Source organism: Salarias fasciatus, chromosome 18 (assembly GCF_902148845.1).
Source record: "Salarias fasciatus chromosome 18, fSalaFa1.1, whole genome shotgun sequence".
NCBI classification, from domain to species: domain Eukaryota; kingdom Metazoa; phylum Chordata; class Actinopteri; order Blenniiformes; family Blenniidae; genus Salarias; species Salarias fasciatus.
The window spans coordinates 13,343,171-13,359,988 of NC_043762.1; the positions used below are offsets into that span (position 1 = coordinate 13,343,171).

General features: G+C 45.5%; 1 protein-coding gene across 3 annotated transcripts in view; it reads right to left on the reverse strand.

The window, feature by feature from the left end:
* arhgap21b (Rho GTPase activating protein 21b) overlaps nucleotides 1-16,818 on the reverse strand; it is a 41,626-nt gene that overhangs the window by 5,021 nt on the left and 19,787 nt on the right. For 2 of the 3 annotated variants that reach the window (XM_030114413.1, XM_030114412.1), the window contains exons 6-22: nucleotides 16,249-16,327; nucleotides 16,109-16,163; nucleotides 8,767-10,333; nucleotides 5,321-5,467; nucleotides 5,121-5,223; nucleotides 4,997-5,042; nucleotides 4,538-4,654; nucleotides 4,138-4,437; nucleotides 3,177-3,235; nucleotides 2,946-3,088; nucleotides 2,724-2,866; nucleotides 2,474-2,632; nucleotides 2,322-2,400; nucleotides 1,722-1,795; nucleotides 1,538-1,627; nucleotides 1,258-1,425; nucleotides 1,019-1,124 (exon numbers count right to left, since the gene is read on the reverse strand). In XM_030114413.1, coding sequence (XP_029970273.1) covers nucleotides 1,019-1,124; nucleotides 1,258-1,425; nucleotides 1,538-1,627; nucleotides 1,722-1,795; nucleotides 2,322-2,400; nucleotides 2,474-2,632; nucleotides 2,724-2,866; nucleotides 2,946-3,088; nucleotides 3,177-3,235; nucleotides 4,138-4,437; nucleotides 4,538-4,654; nucleotides 4,997-5,042; nucleotides 5,121-5,223; nucleotides 5,321-5,467; nucleotides 8,767-10,333; nucleotides 16,109-16,163; nucleotides 16,249-16,327 — 3,435 coding nt within the window. Of the gene's footprint in view, nucleotides 1-1,018; nucleotides 1,125-1,257; nucleotides 1,426-1,537; nucleotides 1,628-1,721; nucleotides 1,796-2,321; nucleotides 2,401-2,473; nucleotides 2,633-2,723; nucleotides 2,867-2,945; nucleotides 3,095-3,176; nucleotides 3,236-4,137; nucleotides 4,438-4,537; nucleotides 4,655-4,996; nucleotides 5,043-5,120; nucleotides 5,224-5,320; nucleotides 5,468-8,766; nucleotides 10,334-11,529; nucleotides 12,135-16,108; nucleotides 16,164-16,248; nucleotides 16,328-16,818 lie in introns of those variants that run through there. The other variant, XM_030114414.1, reaches the window with a different exon arrangement.

Below are 16,818 nucleotides of genomic sequence, written 5' to 3' on the forward strand. Positions count from 1 at the left end.
GACATGACCGGGGAGAGAACCTGAGGTTGACCGTACCATGCTACTTGTCCTTGCGATCAGCTTAAGAGACAACAAGAGACAGCAAAAGGGCTTTCAGAGAGAGTGCAGCAGCATGGCGCTGTATCCCCTCCATTCAGGGTATTGGTTTGAAATATGAGACGTGCACACCACAGGAAAAAATGACAAACATCGACTTCTCTTTCTTTCTTTTTTATCTTTTTTCCTCCTTTTGGGGCCCAAATTTAAAAGAGCTGCGGGTTTCTGCAGACTAGGCAGCTACACTGGGCACAACACTCGTCCTTCTTCCTACAGTCCCAGCTGTCCATCACTGACAAAACAGAGTCCATCAGTGACACCATCGAGTGATAGACGCCGCCCACTTGGCCTGTGTCAAGATTGGGTAATGTGTGAGTGCTGGACAGGGATAAAGGGAAGAGAGACAACACACTGCACACAGAAGGGTTAAAACTTTCCATCCTTTCTTTGCCGTTTGTGTTTTTTTTTTCTTTTGGGAATGAACATGCCGGGATTAACGCGAGACGAGGAGGAGGGGGGGAAAAAGAACGGAAAGAAAAGGAGTCGTCGTCTCAACACAGGTAAAGCACAGGGAGAGAGAAATAAGTGACTGAGCAAAAGAAAAAAAAATAAAGTCAAAGAAAAGGAAAAGAAATGAAGGGAAATAAAACTTGAGGACAAAACAAAATGAGACTTTTATTAAAAAATAAATAAATTAATAAATAAATAAATAAATAAACAAAAAGGAAACTTTGGACATGCAAGGTGTTTTTCAACAATTTTTCAATATTAAAATCTCTCATGAAAAATTAGTGAAAAAAAAAAACTTGCTCGAACACAAATAAAACTTATTTACTTTTTTTTTAGCTGAAAGCATCTAAAATACTGCGAAACAGGGATGATGCTCATTCATTTAGCAGTAACAGTCTACACACCTGGCGTAATCTGCACTAGCATGAACGGACCGCCGCGCTGCTGCGGACGAATCCTGCTGCTAAGTTACCTGAGACTTCGCCCGGCGCCGAGGCGGTTCGCCCGATATTGGAGAGCAGGTGGTCGATGTTGGGCACGGGCTGAGACTGCACCGTGCTCTCCTGCTCCGCCGTGGCCTGCAGGGGAGACGGAAAGAAAGACTGAGCTCTGTGTTTCACTTTTTCTTTATGATTATAACTTGTTGTGTACTGGTTTAAATGAAAGAGCAAAAACAAGCAAACCAAAAAAAAACTCTGTAAACCCGCGTACCACAGGCTCCTCGTCACCGTCGTCGGTGAAGAACCAGTCGTACTGCTGGATGAGGTTCTCCACGATCTTGCACTGGTCCGGCATGTGGTTGACCATGATGGTCATGTCGTCCTCGGAGGTCCGGACCAGCGTCGGCCCTAAAACCAGGGCCAGGTTACGTGGATCCATCTGAGCAGATCGGAGAAGAAGGCGGACCCGGTTTAATAAGTTAATCCTCACGCAGGCGGTGGTGTGAAACGGGATTTGAACAGTAACGGCGGGGATCCTGTTAACGACGCACCTTGTTCTTTTCACAGTTGTCAGAAACCCTCTTGAGGTGAGCGCAGAAGAATTTCAGGGTTTCGAAGTGATGATCTGGTAGTTCATAAATCTGTGGGATTTGAACGAAGGGACGTGGCGTCGGGGTTAAATGTGCGTCAAATGGTAATAAAATGCATCTTCTTTATGTTGGAGGTTCTGCTCACCAGCCTCTTGAGCTCCTTTAATCGCTCCACTGGGTCTTCTCTTCTGTTGGCTTCAATAAACTCATCATATTTCTCTGCAAACACAGAAGGAACAGGTCTTACTTTCGCTTCTTTTACCTCTGCCGATCAGTGGCTGTGTTAATATGAAATCCTCTGATTGCTCTTTATGTGCTGGATGCTGTTTATCATGTTAATAGACGTATACTTCATTATTTTTCCTCACTGCTTCTGGACGCTTAAAGTGCTTCTCACTGTTCAGTCTCCTCAAGACTGAACAATTCCATCAGCCTCAAGGATAATTTCTGCTCTACACCGGTCCGTCCAGTAGAGGGCGCCTCACAAACTCAAAAAACTGATCAAAGTTTAAAGAAGATGGAAAGAAATATGTTGTGTGAATTTAACATTGAGGATAGAGACTGTAAGATGAACATCTGTCCAGTTACAGTGTGACAGCCCACATCATTCATCCTGTACTCAGGTAAACGGGCCGTCACATCCATCTAAAGACTCTCATATTGGTAAACCTGCTGTCCAGTGTGTGACCTGCCTTTATCCATGGTGTAGACGGTGGATGGATCTCGCCCTGATTAAACATCTTACCGTTTGTAAACAGTGGATCTGGAAGTTTCCGGAAAAACGATTTTAATAAACTGCTGATGACGTTGAAGTCTCTCCATTTCTGCAGAGAGGTGAAAGACGGCGTTAGAGCGGCGGCTACCGTGCCGACGGACTCTGAGCCGAGGGTCACTCACGTCGTCCTGGATGTCGATGTCACTCATGCCTTTGCTGTTGAGCTCCTCCTGCATGCTGGAGATGTCGGCGTTTTTCCCGGGGACCCTGTAGATCCCCGTGTACTCCAGCCCTCGCTCCTCCACCACCTTGCAGCACACTTCCACGATGAGCGGAACGAACTGCGGCACAGGACAAACGGCTTTGGTTACGTCTCCGCTGCGCTGCTGGTCGCCATGGCGATCCGGAGCGTCCACGACAGGTGTGACGCACCCTGTTGGTCTGAGCGGCCAGACAATCATCGAGCCGGACTCCGAAAGTGATCCCGGCCGGAGCCTTCTTCTCAAACGGCTTCCTCATCATGCGGCTGATGCCACTTTTCAAGGTGCCTCTGTCCCGCGGTGGACTGGAGTCATCTGAGGAGGAAAACAAACTCCGAGTTTGCTCTGATTACAACTGACGCAAAACGCTTCTGCGTACCAATTATTTTCTCACCTCTCGGCGTCCTGCGCTCCTCTCCTGGCTTGGGCGAGTGTGGACTGTGCACCTTTCCCTCCACTTTACCCAGGAAGGCCTGTTTGATGCTGTAGGACTGACGTGAGGCTTTCGGGGACGGTTCAGACCTGCTGCTGGGCGCACTGATCGACGAGGGCAGACAGGGACAGGCATGAACATGGGTGGAGTCCTGTGAATGGACTGCAGGGGGCGACGCCGAGTCTTTCTTACCTCATGTTGTATTCCCTGATCTTTCGACTGATCAGGTCTTGACTTGTTACAGCAGCATTCTGAGAAAAGCACAGAGAGATTTCATTAAATAAAAATACTAAGAAGGCATATATTTACTCGAATTTGACTAATTCTAATGGAACTTAAAAAAAATGAATGTATATTGAGAGGGCAATATGGCGTCGTTTTATAGAGAATACTGATGAAAATAGAAGATTTAAATGACTATCAAGACTCGACTAAAATATATTAACACATCACTTTAAAACAACTACAGGTGAGCCAAAGCACTGTACATAGATGGGCAGAAAAACCTAATAAAGTGTGAACAGCAAATCAAAACAACGAAAAATTGCAACAATAACACAGCAGTGTGTGAAGCTTGGTTAAAAGCCAAGGAATAAAGATTGCTTTTAAAAATGGACGACTTGTCTGAGGCTCAGTGGTAACTCATTCCATAATTTAGGAGTGGAAACAAAAGGCTCTCCCCCTTCAATTTTACTCTACATCTCACCAATATAAAGCCAGAACTGAGGTAACGTCGTTGTTGGATGGGCAGTCCACTGGCAGCTTTGAAATGAGCATTTCAGACACGAGGAGAAAGTTAAGGAACAAATGTAGCTACTTCACTTTGTTTGATAACTCAGCTCAGTTAATTTAACCAGCGGAAAGCAAATCAAAAACATTATCTGCAGCATTTATTTAAACTGCAGCTGTAAATTCATTACCATTTTACTCTTCTCTGCCAACTGCACCTGGACCTTGAAGAGCGACTAAGTGGAAACAGTGTGAAACATCTGAACCGTGACTGAGACTGACCTGTAAGGGCTTTAAAAGGCTGCTCTGGATTAGAATAAAAACACTGTTTCACTTGGGAAAGACTCAATGCTGTTAAACAGACTCTAGTTTTAAATGTTATGTGCTGTGAATCTTCTAGTTTCTTCAAATCCTTCTAACACACCTCTTCATCTGGGTTGCTGTTTTCCTGGATGACTTTGATCCAGGACAGCATCTCCAGCCGGCCTTCAGCCTGGAACAGATACTCGCAGTTGGAGGTGGTGAGCCGCAGCACGTTCTTGCGCCTCGTATCGCTGTAGGAGATGTCGATGAGGCAGGCCGTGACGCTGATGCGCAGCGGCTCCTCGTCGGACTGCATCGAGGCTTGAGACAGCGCGTCTTTCCTGTCTTTGTACAGGGTCAGAGTGTGTCCTTGCAGAACGGCGTACATCTGCTTCCATGATCTCATTCCTCCTCCGACGCGCTGCGGAGACCGAGACGAGAGAGAGAGCGGCGAAAGACATCAGACGTCACATCGGTCACACACACGCAGGATAAATCAGGGCATGTGTGTGAAGCCAAACCTTATTTTTATCTGTACTGAGCTGCCTGAAGTTCAGCGGCCCTTCTTTGAAAGAATCAGTGAAGACGTCCGATGACGAGTCCCTTCGAGATCCAGAGTCTCCAGATGACTTGTGTGGCTGCAAGTGTGGATGCAGGACATTTGTCTGGTGTTATTAACCGAAACTCGAGGTGAAACTTGAGCGGAGAGCTTGTGGACGATGACATTCGACAAAGATCTCCAGATGGACTCGGCTCTGAGGATGTCACAGTTACACGGACACCAGAACGGCCCCAAAATCTGGGAAATACTTCATCCAAAGACAGATAACACAGATCTTGTCCTCCTCCTCACTGTTCAAAAAAGCAGCCTTGGAAAGCAATCCGTGTAAAAAAAAAAAAAAAAAAAAAGGAACTTTTGATAATCTAAACCAGCTGCATGAAAGCCTTTCCCCGTTGTTTTAAATCCTGGAGCTGCTCACCTTTTTCAGACCTCTGAGGCCGGGCATGTGCTTACTGGAAGATCTCCTGTAGGTGACAGGAGAGACAGAAAAGTGTCAGCGAGAGCAACAAATGAGGGGGAGTAATGAGAGCGAGGACACTCACCCTCTGGCCTCATCCTGATAGTTATCCAGACCTTCATCGTAGGACTTGGACCGCTCTGTTTTGCTGGTTGAATCAGACCCCAGCAAAGCACTTTGAAGAGACTCTGGAAGGACAGAGAAAAATCAGACATCCGAACATCTTAAAGAATCACACTGAGAAAAACCGTCATCTAGGTGACTTCCCGTGAGAATAAGGCTTACCTTGGTCATGTGACAGCTGCCGGCGAATCGTAGGGCAGGGAGAGCCCTGACTGGATGGCCCGGTGGCTACAGATGGAGCGACAGATATGACGGCGGAGGGGGGGATCGGAGCAGCCTCCCGGTCAACGCTGGGGCTGACAGGCTCGTCTGCGCGCACAATAAAACACTGACATGAGCTCAGAGATGCGGCTCTGCTCTCCATATCCTGTCCCTGCTGAGCTGCACCTCGCACACAATTTCATTAACTATCATCTGCGGGATTGAGGGGAAATTAAATCAGCCTCTTTGTGAGTCCCGGGGCCGACATGCTGCAGCTCAGCTGAGAGTGGACACACATTACCCAGCGTCTTACTGTTTTTTTTTGTGTTTTTTTTTAATACAAACATAAAGAGAGAGAAGGAAGTTTTGAACTCTGGAGAACCGCCCACTCCTGGCACCTCAGCCTGAAACAGAGTATAAAGCTGCTCTCTGCAGCCAAGGGGGCTTTTGGAGCTAAATTTAAAGCAGCTGTCCCAGATCCAGCCTGCACCCAACTTTGAAACGGGGCAACCAGGAAAAAAGGTTTCTTGTTTTTTTTAAACAGATAAAACCTGCAACCATGAACATTCTTCATACTGCTGTATGTAACAAGAGTCAAAGCAAACGTAACTGTTCAAATCAAAAGAAACTCAAAGACAAACTGAATTCATCATTATTTAAAGCCAGAAGGACCTTATCACCATGGTTCCACAAAAACATGAAATATAATGTCCCTCTACTGACATGTACCACAGAGAAAAAACCCCAGCCATGGCCATGTGAAGAGGACGTGGTATCAGAATATATGTGTGTGAAATAAAATGCTGATCTCACTGAACTGGTGGCGTCTGAAACGGCCCATTGAAGGAGACCCAGAGGTTCCCTCAATCGGAGCACTGTTCTCCTGGACCGGGGCACCGATCCAAGAATAATGACGGCGGCGGCATCATCATGGTCACTGGCTGCTTTGTCCGCACCTGGACCATCCTGCCTCCTCAAATATCCACACTGCTGCGAGCAGCGAAGGGACGGCATACCCTACTGCTACATTACCTCAGTTCAACCCACAATACAGTGCTGTGCGAGGAGGTAGAAAAGCAAACGCCTGAATAAATTAAAAAAAAAAAAAAAAGGTGCACATGAGACAATCACACCTGCACAAGCTCATCAGGCTCACTCGCTTTTCAAAGGCAAACAAACCTTGTAACACTCGAGCTAAACACAGGACACATCATGCGCACAAAAACTCAGCTGCTCTTCTGACTGCACTTATATTCGTTCGCCTCCATTTATCCCCATTCTGTGGTTGTAGAGCTGAGCAGAAATACACACAGAGTGAAAAAATGCTGCTCATTTTCCATGAAAACCCTCCATATCTGGCAAAGTTCAACCGTACTGTTTTTTTTTAAACTATACATGTAAACAATACGTGGAACGCTGGTGAATCTTTTTGTGATGTGTCCATTGTACTGTAGAAGAAAACACGGGTAGCAGGTGGACATAAAGTCCTTTTTGCTAATCTTGAATTTCTTAGATATCATAAACAATCTGGGAGTCAGATTAAACATACATGACAAAAGGAGCCAATTCACAACGTACTTGCTGCTCCACACGTCTGCAGAACAGCCGTGAACCTTACATCTCGGACGTTGTTGCTCTCCAATTGAAAATGACAGCTCAGTGTAAACTGAAGCTTTTTGATAATTTTGATAATAACTTTGTTTCTAAACTAAGAGCAGTCATCAGCATCAGCAGCTCTGAACACGTTGCTACGAAAATACACATTTTTTAGAACAATGTTTTTAGTCACAAAAAATATATATACAACACACCAGGTTCATCCTTCTACAATTTCTGCTTTTTCATGAGTTCAAATATAAAACAAAAAAACAACAACATTGATTTCTCAAGGATCAGTGGTGAAATAATGCACAGCCACAGAGCAACTTGACTCCATTTTACTCCATTATGTGGTGTCATAAAGATTGTAGAAGTGGACATATGAATTGCCAGATACCCAAACATAAATAATGCATCTGATGGAGGCAGAAACAAACAAGTACAATATCTGAAACAAGGCTCAGTTTAAATCTGATAGCTAAACTCCAAAGGAAATTACATGAGCACTGAATACACAGAGAGCCCCCTTTAATTATACGGTATATATTATGTGAGTGGACAGTGAAGTGAGTATAAGGCTGAGCTCTGAAGATCTCGATTTAGGTGTTGATGATGAGCACTGTTTGGTAAACCTGACAAACTGCAGCAAAAGGTATTTCTGGAAACTCTTGAAAACATTTGATGCGATCGTGGAGATGCTGTTTTTACCATCTTTGAGAAAACAAGGGAATTTGCCTCTAAATCTGTTTGAGACCGGTGAACTCTAAGATGATCAGTTCTGAAGGCAGGACGTCCAAGAAAAACAGAGTATTAAGAGGAGAAATTCAATATTTTCCAAAGGGCTTAAGCCATCCTTCAGTCTGTCCTGGTTAAGTCAAACAAGCCACAAGTCCTCTCTGAATGCCACAAAATCTGATTAATACCCTCTTCCCAGGGAGATTAATTTCTCTGTGAGCATCTTCCTGCTGCTGTATTTACACACACCAAAAATCTGATTAGCAGTGAAACTCGAGATGTCCGTGAATGCCGTTTTCCCTCCATTCATCAATGCCGCGCAAACAGCTTCAGCTCCGCGCCACATTACTACTACGCACAAGCTTCTGCAGCGGCGTACGTCTCAGTCTGACTGCTGGGGATGCACAACATGGATTTTTAAATAGCTGTCTTCAGGCTGATTACTGATGAACCTGCCAACTGTAGTGTCTCAAAATAAGATCTAGATGTGATTTTTTTTTTTTTGGGAGGTAATTTTTTGGGGTAATATGTTAGTACTTTCGTGCTTGTTTCAGCCAATTTGTACATTCACAATCAGGATGTATCTGCATCCACTTCAGGATAGCGAAAATAGTCTTACGCCCACTTACATGGTGACTGCTGACTGACAGGTGCCAGCTCATATTACACTGTCATGCAAGACATACGCAAAATCAGCTTTGACATGTTTCATTCATTTTGAGAGGTTGAAAACCACCCAAAATTGTAAGCGGCACACACGTGTGTGTTGTTCAACTACATTTCATATCAGGGGTGATATCAGGGGTGTCAAACATAAGGCCTGTGGGCCAAAACCAGCTTCCAAGAGGCTCCAATCTGAGCAGCAAACCAACAAATGGTGGAAAATTTAGAGAAAACATTATGTAACTTCATCATTTACTGAGAGTAGTGGACCGAACAACACTGAGACACGAGCTGAGATATTGGTGATGCTGCTGTGAAAGACACTTTGACACTTCTAGCCTATGTGGACAAATACTAATCCACAGATGTTAGTATTCGAGTTTAAAAATCAAAGCCTCTTGTTCTCTTACCGATAAATGGAATGAGGTCCAGTGACTCGTCCAGATTGCTGGAGCAGGAGGTGTGGCATTGCTCCTCAAGGCGACGTATATGGATCTCTCGACGAGCATCATTGGGAAGCCAGCAGGCGACCACGTCCGCCGCGGAGTCGGCACCATCGTCGTTTACGGCCAGAATGTAGGAGGGCTGCCGAAGGGGGCTGGGTTGCTTTCCAGAGGGCGGCTTCTCCCTCATCACGACCCCGGATTCTGTGGGGCTGCGACCGTTCACCTGGTTCTCTGCATCTTGTGGAAGTGGTGGCGGCGGCGGCTTGAGGATGCTTGGTCGTTGAGGCGTGTCTTTGGGTGTAGAGCACGAAGACGACCGCTGTGCAACCACGAGCTGTGGTTCTCTGGATGCCTCGATGGGCTGCATGGTCTCAGCCCGCATCCTGCTCTGGCTTTGTTGGGTAGACTTAACTGGAACTCTTTGGTCAGCAAATGAATGGTCAGCGCTTGTGCTCTTCCCAAAACGTGACGGTCTTTCGGAAAGCATGGGCGAGGAGCGAGTCTGAAGGGAATCTGGTCCTTTAGAGTAAAGGGAAGGATTTGGACCTCCCCTCATACCTCCACTATATCCCACAGAAGGCCTGTAAAGCATGGCCTGCCTTGGCATTGACTGTCTGCTGGGTCTTGTACCTTGTTCTGCCCTCCCATAACCCCCTCTTTGATTGCTGGGCCGGCTCAGCTCTGCAGGGTCCACGTAGTCCATGGAGCGCGCCCGGGCTTTGTGCACAAGGCCATCCTGGGACACACTACGAGGGGGCCAGTTCCTCGCATGGCTCATCTTCTCCGCACTGATCATGCGGTCCTGCGAGGCACTGCGTGGTGCAATCTGAAAGTGAGGTGGGGGTCCATGGTAAGAGCGATCATGGGAAGTGCTCCTCCGTCGCACGACTTTTGGACCCCAGTCTCCTCTAGGAATGTGATGAGGGGCACCAAATGATGTTTGACTGACTCCTCGCAAATTGTCCAGCCTTTCCTGGATAGTCCGACTTCCGTGGGAATGAATTCCTTTGTTGTCTATGTACTCTCTGTACGTTTGATAAGTACGCCAATCAATATTTTGATGGTTGCCCGGATAGTGAGGTACCTGACCTCCGTAGGGAACCATTCCTGGACCTCTGGGATAGACGTCGGCCTTTCGAGGGTGAGGATACTGGGCCAGTGACCCGGGCCGCCCCCTAGCAAACACCGGATCTATGAAATCCATCCTGTGCGTCGGACCAATGCGCCCCATGTGGGCTGGATTTGGTGGAACCACGACAGTCCTCACTCCATCATTGCGCATGCACACCGCCGTTTGGCTTTTTGGATACGACCGAGGAGGAGAGGGAGGAACGGAGATCTCCTTGCGGTACCCGTGGTCCGGAGGTGCCGCTGGCTCTCGGCACACCTGCCCAGTCGAGTCCATCGCCTGGGCCATGCCCGTGGGCTTACAGTCTACTCTGGGGTAGCATACTGGCGGTGGTTCAGGAATGTGACGGGCATTTCCACTGTAGCTGCTGCGGCCACGGAGGTAGGCATCCTGGGAGTAGGCCTGGAGACAGAGCAACAGAAGAGCATTACGACAGGCGCAGGAAGCATTGCAGCAGTATTTAACAGTGAGGCGCAAGATTCTCACAGAGAAGTCAAGCGTGATATTACAAATGTTGCTGGATGCATGTGTGGGCAGTGCAAGTTGCAGTATGAGTGAGCGGAGGCGTTTCAGGCAGTTCAGGGGTGTCGATGGTCTTCATCTGCTCCTTATTTAGAAATCTCATGATAATAGCTGAAGATAGTACAGTACATAACCCAAAGAGGATAACAGTTTTTTTCCAGTAGGAAAGGACTAAAAATGGTGATTCACACAAGCTTTTCTCATGGTAGAGCAATTTTTCTCCAGCATTTCTCTAAAAAACACTTTCAAACAGCTGTGATTTTCAGCATTATGAGGGAAATCCGTCACCTAGATCTACTACACATAAAAACATCTTGCAACATTTTACACAATGTGCCCAAAAAAAAAAAAAAAAAAAAAAAAAAGGAGAAGAACAAGAAAAAAACCTGACATAAATAAATGTGCATAAATGCCGGTACTGATCGCCTCTTTTTACCTACCTCAGGCTGACAGACCATAACCTCAGATAGACGCAGGTCGCCCATCCCTCATAGAGAAAGTGCTATATTTAGCCTGCCTGATTATCGCCCGGGCTTGGGGAATCTATTCTAATAAAAATTGTTTTTTTTAATAATGTTACAGCAACAGCTTCTCCCACTACATTAACAGTGTGCCTGTGAGGCTCAAGGTATTTACGACTAGGAACAAACGAGTAAAGGTATGAGGACTTCGATCCGAATACAACCCAGAGTCATATTACAGTCTTAGGTGCAGCTGTGTGTGTGAAACAGTAATCAGTGCAAGGCTTCGCTCCTCCCTTCCCAAGCATGACTGTACGGGAGAGTTCAGAGGTCACTGGCCTTTATCAAACTAATGACATCTGGCATGAAGACGGAAACAGGGCGAGGCTTGGCTGAAGATGCCAGCTGGGCGCCAACTGGAGGCTCTCAATCTAACAGGTACTGTAGGCTCTCGTCCATCAGCCATTTCTACACGCACAGCGAGAGCTGACCGTTCATCAGGCACGGCGATGATGTAAAAACCTGAAGGCGGCAGCCTGAGAGATGACATGCAAAACCACACGGCGAGGACAACATGTCAACATCGAGTGGCAGTCCAGTGTGCCGTCTCCTTACCGGATCAGTCGCTTCCCGGGGAAAAGGCTGCCGTGACACAGAAAACGCGACGGAACAGAGATGCCAGCGAGAGAAAAAGGACACATTGTTGTGAGAGGAAGAGAGTCAAAGAGCAGAGAACATGGAACAGCCGTAGCCAAGCCTGAGCACCGCTAAAAATGCTAAAAATACACAGTGGCAGTAGCGCAGGGCTGAAGGAGAAGTGGCGGGGCTTTGCCACATTACGACCTGCCTGTGCCAGTCTGTCCTGGGCGAGGTGACAGCAGCAGAAACTCGCCTCTCATCACGGTTGTATCCATCTTCAGCCAGAATATTACGCTAACTGAACAAGGTGTCTCCAGCCTCCCTCTCTCTCCCTCTCTCACTCCCTCTTTTTTTCCCTCCCTCCCCTGTGCTATTGCTCACATGACAGAAGCAGCAGCTGCTGATTATACATTCAGCTCTGATGGTACAGCTCTCGCTCTCCCCCTCCCACTCCTCCCTCCTCCCTCAGCGTCAACCTGTTCGAAACACCGGGAGCAGTCAGCTGATTTCATCCGCCGGTTTCAGCTCATCATTCATGCTGTTCCCTTGGTTTTTTTCCCCCCTCCCCAGCTCAGTGTTTCCTCGGCTTCTTTCATGGCGTACGGTTCCCTCCCTTTTTTTCCCCTCTTTCTGCTCCTTGAATGTTCAGTCTCTCCTCCTCTTTGCTAAGCAACTGCTGCCCGTCTCCAAGCAGTCAGTGTGCGCTGCCTCCGACAGCAACGCCTCCGATAATCCTCTCATCAGCCTGCTCGCCTGCAACAGCGCGCAGTTTCATGGAGCTGTCTGCTTGTACCAGCGCTAGTGGCATCATGAGAATCGGTCAATTCCACTATCAGTAAAGCATCCAGGTTAGTATCCGCTTGTGTGCTTTATATATGACCGACATCCAAATAACAGAAAACTAGGATCACAAAACAAGGATGGGGTGGAAGGTGTGATTCATTTGAATACATACAAACAACAGCATTTATTGTGGAATGAGCTGCTTAGAGGGCAATCAATATAAAATCTATATAAATAAAGCTGCATTCTCTAATTGAGAGGAGATGAGGGCAAAAGGGCAGATAGGAAGTGAGTAAAGTAACAATCAAATGGCTAAATGCAACCGAGTGCATTTCTATTTTTCTAGGAGATATTATATTGCGATGCTCATTTAGTGCCCCAAATTTGCAATTAAAGGTCATGTTAGACACAGCAAAAATATAGTTTCCGGACAGTTTCATTTGTTTTGATGGAAAGAAGAGAGTTCTGATAAAAGTGGAACAGAAAAGAGATATTTGTCTTTGTCTCTTTTGTCATCTGTCCCACATAATAACTAGTAAAGACTGAACGAGTTCAAAGTCTCTGACACAGTTCGTTTCTCACGCTGAAGGTAGTTTTTCCTCCAGGAGCTTCTTTTATGGTTAAAATGACCCTCTCCCAAACAAATAAAAACACTTGCAGATCTTGTGTCTAAACTTTGCTTGTGGTAAATGCAGAGATCAATAGCTGGTGTACACGGAGTCATCACTATATGGTATTAAAACCTATATTGATAAACCACTTCTAGATGCCAAATAAATGATAATTGAATTAACTGTCTAGGTAATTATGATACTTCAGATTGGCCATAAAGGGTCCCTGGAGGAAGCTGCAGGTGAAGCAAAGGGCTGAGCGCTTCCATGATTTAATTCATAAACAGGCTTTCAGATAAGAGTCGGCCCCTGGGAGAGGGTTTGTCTGCATCCTGACGAAGCACTCAGTGACTTGCTATAGATATGGAACAGCTGAGTGCACCTCAGCTTCAATGAGCAGTCAGGACCAGCGGCTTCCCGCAGCGTGCATCAAACCTTAATGAGGAGACCTCGGCTATGCACAGGTATGAGGGCTCATCTCTGCGCCAAAAATAGCTCAGAGGACACGCAACGCTCAGGACGAGGTAAAACACTGAGGCTGAGGTTGCACATCTTCTGAACCCTGGTTTGCTTACACTTTACTGCCAAATTTTCCTAAAGCAAGCCACTTAAACATAATTGCACTTTTAAAAACACCCAGATTTCACTGAACCCAAACCAAGTCATGAACTGAGTTTTAATCCAAATTCCAGAGGTCTGATACCATTCCATCATGTACAGTATTTAGAGAGAACGATTTCAATTCAGAATGGAGTGCACCTCCAACGCCCAATTACGAACGAAATGTCTTTGAACCTTTTTATAACGGCTCAAATATGATTACCAATCTGCACGCTCACCTCCACCACTGACTGCTGAAGCACCACGTGTTCCTCATACACCCAAACAGAAACACTCCACTAACAATCAAATATCCTCAATTTGAAATCTTCAGACACACATCGACGGCTTCTGTCCATCTTCTGTCTTTCATCATTGCTGCATAATTTGATTAATTTCAGGGAGCTTACAGATGCTTATCAGGATAATACCACTGATGACCTGTGGGGGCAGTACTGAACAGCATAGCTCATGTGGGACCAGAGAATAGAACAATGAAGAAACAGAAATAAGGACGCTTTGAGGAGACAGAGTGAATGTGTGAGTGGATACAAGTAAATGTCCTCAGCTGGACATTAGGGCAAAGAAGCTTCGGATGTGTCCTGTTTAGAAACATTTTCACTCACAAACTTCAATAATTATCCCCAAAGACCAGATTTTAATATAATAGATTTAAATACAAGTAAGATACCTAATCTGTTTGAACCTTTTTCATTGATGTCAAAACATTTTTCCACATGAAACCAACAACCTGCACTGCTCTCTATTGGTTACACTGTTCAACTATGATGGCAATGTCTGAAGCACACAAACAGGCTTATGTGTGTAAAAAAAACAAACAAAAAAGACGATGGGGCCTTTAGACTGCTTCATACACAGGATTCAAGCATTTCTATTGTGCAATGTGACAATGCACATTAAAATGAAAGCTATTATGTTTTATACTCTATTTTATGTGCGCGGTACTGTGTCAAGTCTATGGACGTTTTCACATCAGTCCCGTTTGATCCGGACCAGAGATCACTTCTGGGACTTTCTGGGAAAGTGTGCTTCATTTTGCCTCGTAAACCAGCCCCGCCCAGTCCTCATCCGCGTTTGGATTTTGGTAGTGCTGTCAATTTTAATCGCGATTAATCCATTGAGGTCTGCCAACTGGGTCAAAGAAAAGAACTAGAGGATAATAGTGTTTTTTCCTGACATTGGGACTGATTTATGAGGATTAGATTCTTCATTGCAATTAATCTCAACTTTTAAAAAGTTAATTGTTGACAGTTCTCCATGAATTAATCACGATTAATTGCGATCAATGCGATTAAATTGCGATCAATGCGATTAAAACTGACAACACTAGATTTTGGAGTTGGGCTCAGTCTGGGTAGGAGCCCATAGAAGGGGATTTCACTCGGTCGTGAAACGGCCGAGCCAATCAGCGTTGTGGCTTTTTGTTTTCAAATTTTTTTGGCGAATTCCGGTGGCTAAACTGGAAGTGACGCCATCACTGCGCGTAGCGGAGATTACGGACTTTAACTTTAACCATCGTCTGAAAGCTGCAATAAGTTATAGCCAAAATACCAAGTATTGCAACAATCAAGCTCAAAAGGGTCTGCGCTTGGTGAGTTTCTTACAGAGAAAGACGTTTTCGCTTGTCTTTGCGTGTAGGGAAGCTAGAGCTAACGAGCTAATGCTAACCCTTAGAGAAGCGAACGCATTTTGATGACGTATTTGTTTTGAAGCGCTGATTGGCTGAAGTACGCTGTCAGTCAAAGGAGTAACCGACGCCCCCTGCAAGAAGTTTCTATGGGCTCCTGTCCAGACTATGCCCAACTCCAAATCCAAATATGGACGAGGAGTGGGCGGGTCTGGTTTACGAGGCTATGCTTCATTTGGGTATGTGTGAAATCTCCCCTGAGCTCAGATCAGAATCTAACTGGCAGACTCTGGTCGCCTTGCAACCGTGCATGTTGGCTCTCTTGCAAGCAGACGTTCCAGCACCGGTAGCCAACACATTTACAGCACTTTAAGAATGGAAATCAAATAAAGTAATCAATATTTAGTTTTTACAGAAAACTAATGTAAGATGTGACTGATCTATTTTGTGATCACCCTGATTCTGATGGCTTTGAGTAACCTGTTTCCTTGTGGAGGAGCAAGTGTTTGACTAACTTCCAGTAACTGGTTGATTATTTAAAGGTAGTATTTAGTATTTCCGGTATTTTGTTTCTTGTAAATAACTATCAGTAGTTTATTTACAGAGTTTCTGTCTTATCTAAGTCAAGTACACTTGATGTGTGTTGCAACCTATATTAATGTGTCTGTGCATCTACTTTTGGTCAGACTTCCTGTCAGCCGCAGTGCTGTGAACACAAACTGCTGCTCTGGCCTGATTAGGAGGCCTAGATAGCGAGCCCTGATGGGATCGGCCGGCTGCCATCCCAACATGAACAACTTAAACTGGAGCAGCTCTGAGATGGAGAGGAAATTTCTGAAGGTGGAATGGAGGCAAAAATAGGATTTTAGGGGCTTTAGAATGAAATGAAAAGAGCTTTAGGAGCAGAACTCACCAGCTGAAGTATGTCCTCATCTTTTGGCATCACACAAAGTTCAAGAAAGCCTTCACTGCAGAGAAGAAAGAGACTTTCAGATATGAAAATATGCACAGAACAACCAATCATGACAACACACACACTGCATCTGATCATACCTGTCCTGGATCAAGGAAATAACTTCACAGTAGGCTTTTCCAATGATACTCGCTCCATTCACCTTCACTATCCGATCACCTAAGAATCAACAATAACAATATCAGATATGAAACATGAGAAGACTTTAAGTTCAAAACACCGGACAGAGGGAGAAAAATGATGATGAAGTAGGTTTACAGTTAACCAGAATCTCAAGCTTTAGAGCCAAAGGAAGACATTTATGGAGAAAAGAGTACTTCCTGATAGCTGTGGCCCATATCTGGCCACATCGTGAAAGTACTGACAGAAATCTGACAGTAAGGAAGTCTCTGTGTTATTTTTCTCCCACAGATGATTCATGACGTTGGGCAAGGCTCCGTCCTTGGCCCTCATTTGTTTTCTGTCCAAACACATTTATGGTCTCTGGTACAGCTGTATGCCGATGACACTCAGGTAGATATACAATTCCCAAATTTATGTTTGTGCAACCTGAACAACATATAGCATAAAAACTGATCTTCATTGTACCAAGAAAAATTCTTAAGAGTGCCAACAAATCAGAGATGACAATTTTTCCATACTACACATAA